The 8,607-nt window shown below is 43.9% G+C and overlaps 1 protein-coding gene across 1 annotated transcript; it reads right to left on the bottom strand.

Annotated features, from left to right (window-relative positions):
- Positions 1-2,507: 2,507 nt before the first annotated feature.
- Positions 2,508-7,865, bottom strand: CFL2 (cofilin 2). The gene is made up of 4 exons (XM_084287552.1): positions 7,733-7,865; positions 6,387-6,694; positions 6,198-6,274; positions 2,508-6,106 (listed from the first exon to the last, which is right to left on the bottom strand). The coding sequence occupies exons 1-4, from the start codon at positions 7,733-7,735 to the stop codon at positions 5,994-5,996; spliced, it is 501 nt and encodes a 166-aa protein (XP_084143678.1). The 5' UTR covers positions 7,736-7,865; the 3' UTR covers positions 2,508-5,993.
- Between the last annotated feature and the right edge of the window lie 742 nt (positions 7,866-8,607).

Genomic DNA, 8,607 nt, shown 5'->3' with positions numbered 1-8,607 from the left:
ATTTGTTTCCGATGGGTGTTCTACAAGATGCCTTTCTACTTTAGTCACACAGAATAAATATTGGTCAGGAATTCTGGCTACTTGGAAAGAGAGTTCTGGGAAATGATTTTCGAGTATGGATGCAGAGAAATAATGCGGCATAACAAAACTGGCATCACAAACACAAAAGAACAAAACCCTTCAGGTGACAGATTCTGCATCAATTGTCAGTGACGAGCTAAAATCCTGCAACTGCTTCATAAAAGGATTTATGCAGGCAGTGAACTCTGGGGACTGGGAAGTGCTTCATGGCTAAGTCATGCTTAAATAACAGGGCTAAAGACTCAAAAATATGAGCATAAATTACATTTGTCATTTGCAACCACCTAATTAAGAACTATACCAGTTCATCTTAATGCCCAGAGTCATAGCTTAATCATGGTCTTTGGTATAATCAACAAAACACACATTTTTAAAGGACCGCTCAAATGCACTGTACTGTACTGTGCACCGCCTATACAGTACCACAAACCAAAAGGCTCACTACAGCTTGGCTTCGTATTTGTAGGACCAAAACAAATTTTGATACAGAGCTGTACGTTCACATTTCATGGTTTAAAAGCATTGAGGCAGTGCAGACTGTGGCATCAGTATACTCCAGCAAAGCAAACAATAACATAAGCTCAGTCTTTACAGTTGAAAGCCCATGCTGAAATTAAAAGGAAAAAAAAAATCCTCTGCTGTAACCTTTTTTTTTTTATTCCTTAGATATACAGGTCTCCATGAAAAACTGCTTGTTCTAAGCCTTCCTCTGCTTCTCTGCACCTTGTTTGCTACATGCACATTCAATTTTCTGTTGAAACAGCTAAAATGGAAGAAAAGCTTAGCTCTCGCATTAGCCTTAATAGAAGGTCATACATGAAAGCAGTGCTGCCACTAAGAGGAAGCAGACACAAATAAGGCTCTCTAAACCGGTTTTCAAAATCACATCTCTTTTGCAAGCCAATGTATACCCTGCAGCTGCGCTCACCAGAGAGTAACTGATGCTTTTAACTTTCTGCATAATAGAAAAGCTTTTGAGTAGCATAATATTACAGCATTTAGTTTTTCTAAATCAAATCTACAATCACAAACAAGAGAGGGAAAAATAGATACTAAAAGGTACAAGTGGAGATTGTCCGTAAAGCTTTACAGAAGATGGTGGGCAGATGGTAGGGATTTGCAGTGACACAGCTGTTTTTAAAAATAAAGAGGTGGAAGAGGAGGCATGATTACAGCTACATACACATTCCTAAGCCTGTTCACACAGGAATAAAAATTAAGCTAGCAGTGGGAAACAGTTTGCACATTTCTTTCCTTATTGTTTGAATGGACATTAAGAAACTTTTAAAAATAATCAGCACCTTCAAGTTCCTTCTCCAAAAAAATAGTTTTCTAAGTAACCATAAAACAAAGCTGACAGCAGAAATACTAACCCACGAGATACTAAAAGGGCAACATCAAAATTACTGCCTCCAAATAGTACATTTTTGCCATAAACCTTACAGTCCAAAAAGACAGGTGTAACATCAAATAAACACTGTAAATCATGCTAACCATTTGAATTTTCTTACTATCAAAGGCTCTAATTTTTCACTTATTTTTTTCAGATGTTATCAGTAGATTGCATAGATGGGCAATGCAATGAACAGTGGTATGTATGGGGGTTACTGTAAATTCAAGAGCACAGGGGTGGGGTAGGAAAACGTCCAAATTCAGTAGGGTATCAAACGCTGGATATGAACATAGCAAAAATGAAAAGATTTTTGACCTAAGCAGTAATTTTTATAAAAAGACTTAGTTTCATAAAAGACCTTCCATTTATTTTAATATTTTTTTTTCATACATACCCCCTTACACAATCACACAGTTTGTGTTAGGTAAATGGTAAAAAGATTGCTAATCTAGTGTGAAAGCATGCCTTTACCAGAGAACCTGGTGAAGCTACTTCTTTACTAGTTAGTGATCTCTGTGCACAGGATTAACTCTCTCAGTTCTATGTAAGCTGCTCCTAGATCTAGGAAACATTAACACTAGACATACCACTGGAACCAAACAGGCAATCTTTTGATCACTTCCCGCTTACTCCAGTCACCTTTCCCACATTTCAGCAGCTCACTTTCCTCAAAGTATTAAAAAAAAAGTCTTGTCAGCATAGACAGACTTCTCGCTACCTTCAAAACGAACAAACAAAAAAACAAAAAGCTAATTTTCTGAAGGTATTAACTGGGATCCAACACAGGGAGAAGATTATCCAGCATCTACCCACTAAATACTTTACACCTACCTCCAGAGCTACCGATGCTGGCTTTTACTGGGTATTGTACTGAATGAGCTGCAGCAGAAATCCATCACAAAAATGCTTCACTCCACACATTTACTCCACAACACGTCCTTTTGTGTTGTTTGAACTGCTCCCGATCCAAAGACAAGAGCAAACTGATTAGCATAGGTGCTGCCTACCACACAAAACTCACTCGACATCTGAAGACATTTAAATTAATTTTATTTATACCAGGTTTTCAAATTCAGAAATATTTGAAAGAAATTCAATACTTAAAGACAGGTGCTACATTGATGATCTTTCATCCATCATTAGTGCCATGTTTTCACTCTACAGTCATTAACTCTCCACCACAAACTAAGGGGAAATTACAAAGTTTATGAAAATAGGCAGACATGAAAATTTGGTTTATACTGGAATTGGTGTAAGAGAGTAAAGCTTATCATCAAATTGTGGCAATTTGATTGCTGCTGTATTCCATTACTGGTTCTGAGCAGGAAAAGACTCTTCCATTTGGAGGAATTGACACTCTGGGTTTTAACCGAACATAGCCCAGGTCTGTTCAGTGATCCGACTAGGAATGATTCGTTCACTGAAGTCCTTGTTAGTTTAAATTTTGCATCTCCAAAATTGCCACAACCACAAACCTCACCTCGTCACCCTCGTTTTGGACTTAATTGCCCTTTTCAGAGAAATCAAGCCTGTATGCCTATACCTCTTCCAGGATTTACCAAATCAAACAAAACAACTGCTGGTTTTGAAGTATTTCTTAGAAGAAAAATGTCATTTCTGCACATGCTACTCTCATGAAAATTGCATTTAACGTTTCTTTATCAATAAAGTAACTGAAGCCAAGATACCCAAAAGTCATGTCGACATGGAGATACACAGAAGATATTCAACTTGAGAGGATTTTCCTCCACTTCTAGATCACAATGAGGCCCTCACCATTTTGCATAATGACAGAAAACAACAGCTGACAACCCATTTTGGAACAGATGCCAGCTGTCTCTCATTTGTTTTATAATTTGAACAGTAACAGTTCTGTAGCACTTTATTGTTGCTTTAAAAAATAATAATAATAATAAAGCCATGTGAATTGGACCTCACATCAGTCAATCATTTCAAGAACAAACTGAAAGCAAGCTGATTCTTTTTGATCCAAAACCTGTTTTGGTAGGAGTTCTGAATCGTACATAAATACAGTTTGTGCTTCAATTTTGTATCTACTTGGACTGAGTGCATATACAACAAAGCTAGTTTAAAAAAAAAAAAAAAAAAAAAAAGGTAACTTTTAATATTCAACTTAGAAGCCACAGACATCTTTCCAGACTGTTTGCAGCAGAGACAAACATTAAATTTAAACAGTACTGCTTAAAAAAAAGAAAAAAAAAAAGTTTAGTGTCTAAAATGAGATTCAAATGCTTTATTAAAATTTAACATTTTCAGTTTTGGCTTTTTTTTTTTCTAAAGAAACCATTTATACCTTGTGAAAATCACTTAAAAGACGATTTTTCATTATACTGAACTCAAGTTAAACATAAAGCACAAAGTAGATCTTTACATTAAACTGGGCTTTGCACACAACATGAATGATCAGAAATAGACTATTTTGAGGAATAAAAAGCTGTTTTTTTCTTTTTCTTATATATAGACAACATGCATACCATCAGTTACTTCTCAACCTTAAAAGATACCTGAAAGGAGAGTTTTGTAGAACAAAACCAAGACTCATCGATACACTTAATAAGTCAGTGGTCATCATGCCTTTTTAGTTAAATTCTAGTAAAGTTTAGTCTACATAGAACAGCCAACACAATGAGGTGTGCAAGTCATGGGGATAGCTAGAAGCCTGAAATAAAGTCTTAAAGTTCTACAGGACAAGAAAGCCTAAACGCAGTACCATTACGTTATTTACAATTAAAAAAATAAAAATAAAAATTGATGACTCTCTGCCTCGTTGTTGAAAAAAGGGCTATGAACTGAAAATAAAAGGCCAATAATTAAAAGCTCAACAGTTCTACTCCACCAACTTTTTAAAATAAGGTAATGATAAAGAGCATTCCTTCTAGCAGCATGTACATTTCAGCTGTGACTGGCTGCCTAACAGAGTGCCTTTATGCATACCAGTAGAATCATGTCCAGTTTTGCCATTTGTGGATAACGATGACAAGATACAAAAGCATGTGTTTGCCATAAATAGCTCTGGCTAAGGGAGGATTGCTCACACAGAGCAGATCAAATTCTCTATAAGGAGAGCATTATTTGGCCCTCAGCCAAAACATGTCCCCAGTGCAAGCCTCGGTAGTGGCAAACACTTTCCAGTTCTATTTACATAGAAGTTAACAGTTCATCTAGGATATTTCTTGTACCGAGTCAGCGTTAACACTGAAGAAACAAAAAAAAAAAATACCGATTCGTACGCTGCATATCGTACGGTTGTCACGACACATCACCCTATCGACAGACAGAGAGCGGTTAAGATTTCACGTACGGTTTTGCTCTGACATGTAGAACTTTAAGAACATTCAGGTACAGAACACACTGTGAGGTTTATTACTTGGTATTTCTGAGTTCCTGACACAAGTGGTTCGTGGAGCTAATGGTCTCTAGTAGCGGTAGCTTCTATAACGGTAAACTAGGAACGGGTCCTGCATCGAGTGATCGGAATAGAGCCACAAAGGATAGTAAAGCAGTGCCTAAATCATGATTAGGAATGAAAAAATTGCATTATTTATGATGAGATTAATGATTGTTTAACTTTACAATACTTTCCACAGAAGTTAAGTTATTTGAAATATGCTTAAATTAAACATACTTAAAAACTGTATTTTCCAATGAAAACAAGGCAACATTCTGTAATAAGCCACAAGTTTTATTGCAACGTGGCCAGTTTTTGATCTCAAAAACAATGTTCCATTTAAGGCTCTTTTTAATACAGAAATTGCCATCATGACTGATGTTTTACAAAACTTTAGTGTTTCAAGACTCACATGGTAAACAGATAACTTCTACTCCTGATCAGTAGTGTACATTCAATGGAAAACAAAAGGCATCGTAACAGCTACTTCATTTATAAAGATATGCATGTAACAGGAATGAAACTGAGGTACTACAATAATTTGATGACACAGTTACAGCAACTTAATTGGCATTCCTTTGGGGGGGAGGGGCGGGTCAAACATATTACAAAAAAGTGCTTTAAATGCATAGTGTTGTGTGCTGCCATGTCACAAAAATAGGCTTGTCAAGGCAGGTGAGGTGTATGAATGCACAAGAGCCTCATGGAACTGCAATCAAGTGCAACTGTAAGTAATACTGTATAGAGTCTACCATCCGACCAGTGGACAATACTTTCAAGGCATTCAATTAGCTTACCCTTTGCTGTCTGCTAGACTATTCACATTAACTATCACATTCATTGTACATGTTGCAAGGAATGCATGCAACGTCAGTTTTGGCTAAGAGTGTGACGTGAAAGCATTCCTTGGATCCTACATAAAACTACCAGGATTAAACAGTCTAATGGCAATCACTGGTAGACTGCTTAACAATGACATCTCCTTCAGGGGCATTAGGGAAGGGACTTATTTTTTGAGGAGGGAAGGGGAAAGGGAGTCTAATACTATTCCAATTGAACGAGCTGCAGAAATGGAAGCTCCTTAGATCCAGATGGCACTTGTCTGTCTTTTTATAAGGGTTTTCCTTCAAGTGAAACTACCACGTTGCCTCCCAATTTCTCTCCAAGTGTTGAACGGTCCTTAATATCATCCAAACCATTTACTTGCCACTCATGTTTAATACCTGAAAGACAGACGGACAACAGGACGTTTATGAGAACCTCAGCCTCTGAACGGCATTGCAGCTAATGACCGAAACGATTTTAGGCCCATACCTGTAAATTTCTTTTTAATGGCATCTTTAGAGCTTGCGTAGATCATCTTGCTTTTTAAAGGCGCACTTTCAGGAGCCCTTTAAAGAGAAGAGAAAAGAAAAAAACCCACCACCAACAAAACAGTTATTCAGTCACCCAGTGTTAAGTCACGAAAATTCAATTTTAACTATGAGCTTTGCTTTTACACACCAGAATATAAATACCAGGTCTTCTTTCTTAGATTCCTTTGTCTCATATGTGGCATCATACAAAGCGTATCGGCAATCATTCAGTGGTAGCAACTTCACAAAGGCTGTGTAGGGGTCCTCCACGGTATCTCCAATGTCACCGACCAGTATCTGCTTTGACTCCTCTACAATTATTTGTTTTTTGTCATCACTTAGGCAGAAGAGAACGGCTTTCTTTCTTTTTTTAATCTCTTCTGGGGTTGAAGATTTCCTTACTTTCATGTCATTAAAAACCTTTATGACTTCATCATTCACTGTTACTCCAGAAGCCTGTAAAACGAGATCAAAGGAATAACTTAAACACCAAAAATTAACACTCTCTAAGCAAGACGACAGCCCACTGCACTAGATAAAGAAGCCCACCCGCCCTGCAAGAATAAAAACACTATACTCAACCTGGGCACACCACGAGTTTAGTCATCTCAGTGGGACCGGTGCAGAAGATACAAGGCAAGGCAAATTCTGCACACTCGGCATCTTCAACTTTAATCCTGCACGGCGCTTTTACAGAGCTGGGCTTTTATAGAGCTGGGCGTACAGCCGTGCTGCCGCAGCAGCCTCCTCTCCCTGGCCGTGTAGGGGGCTGCTGGGGGGGCAGGGAGCTGCACAAGGGGGCTTGCAGCTTGGGGCTGGGGTGTTTTTTTTTTTGTTGTTTTGTTGGTTTTTTTTCCACCCCGATGGCACAACCGCTACAGCAGCAGCGCATACCCCGCGCCGTCATGCCCCTGGCTTTGCGGCGTGCTGTCAGGCTCCGCCAGCAGCAGCAGAAATGCTTCCTGCATTGTGTCAGCCCTGACACCGCGTTTAAAGCCTCCCCAGCCCCATCCCGCCCGGCCGGGCGCCCTCCTTCCTTCCTGCCGCCCCCACCCAGCCCTTGGCAGAGCCCCGGCGCCCAAACGCTGCCCGCACCGAGCCCCCAGCCCCCAGCTGCGGGCGGCGCCGGCTTTGTCCCGGGGGGGGCCGGGGCCGCTCCCCCCGCTTTGTTCGCGGCGCGGAGGAAGGAGGGGAGGAGGGAGGGAGGGAGGGAGGCAGGGCCGGCAGCGCGGCCGGCACCGGAGCCCCCCGGGCCGAGCGGGCGCCCCCCTCCCGGAGCCCCCTCGCCGCCGTCCCCCCGCAGCGGGCTAAAATTAGCCTAAAATGGCCGCCGGAGCCCGCGGGGCCCGAGCCGAGCCGCGCCGGGCCTGCTCAGCCCCTCGCCCCGCCGCGCCGCGCCGCCCCCGGGGCCGCCCTCCCGACCTCCTTCCTCCCGTCCCTTCCCTTCCCTTCCCGTCCCGTCCCGTCCCGGCTTCCCTCCCCGCCCGCCCTCACCATGGCGCCGGGGCGGCGGCGGCTGCTGCCTGCGCTGCGGGGCTGCTGCGCGCCGGGGAGCGGAGCCGCTGAGGGGAGCGGAGCGGAGCGGAGCGGAGCAGAGCGCGGCGCTGCGCCGGGGGCCGGGCGGGCGGGCGGGGACTGGGCCGGGCGGGGATGAGCCGCGGCGGCCGGGGAGGGCCCCTCACATGCGCAGCGCCGCCACCACGTGCCCGGGGCCCGGCACCACAGCGCCCACAGCGCCCCGCCCGCACCGCCCCATGGCGGCCGGCGGCGGCCCCACAGCGCTGGGCACTGGGGGCGGCCTCGCCTCGCCTCGCCTCGCCCCTTATCGCGCCCGCCGCCGCCTCCAGCCGCAGCCGCGCCGCCTGGCTGATAGCGCTGGGCGTGAGGGCAGCGCCGCCTGATAGCGGGGCGGCTTCCAGGAAAGAGGGGTCCCCTCCTGTGGCACCCAGCGCTGCCCGTGCTGGCTGGCTGGGACTGACTGGGACGGACTGGGACGGACTGGGTCTGACTGACTGACTACAGGCAGCCCCGGCCCAGCGGAGGGCCGCAGGGCTCCTCACGCAGCCCGCACACACGCCAGCAGCATCGTGTCCAGGGATGAGGACCCGGACTGCATATTTGAGCTGGGAAAGTTGTCCGTGACACGCAGCTCAGTCTTCAACTGTGATCCGTGCTGCTTTGTGTTTAAACAATTGGGATAAGTGAAAAATTATTACATAAATTAACAGCACAAACCCTCAGCTGGGTAACTCTCCAGACACAGTTTTATCACAGAATGGTCAAGGATGGAAGGGGGGCTCCAGGACCTCTGGAGGTCATCTGGTCCAACCCCCAGCTCAAGCAGGGCCACCTCATCACTGGCGTATACT

The sequence above is a fragment of the Netta rufina genome, assembly GCF_964035555.1.
Source record: "Netta rufina genome assembly, chromosome: 5".
NCBI lineage: Eukaryota > Metazoa > Chordata > Aves > Anseriformes > Anatidae > Netta > Netta rufina.
This window is presented reverse-complemented; position numbering and strand designations above follow the sequence as displayed.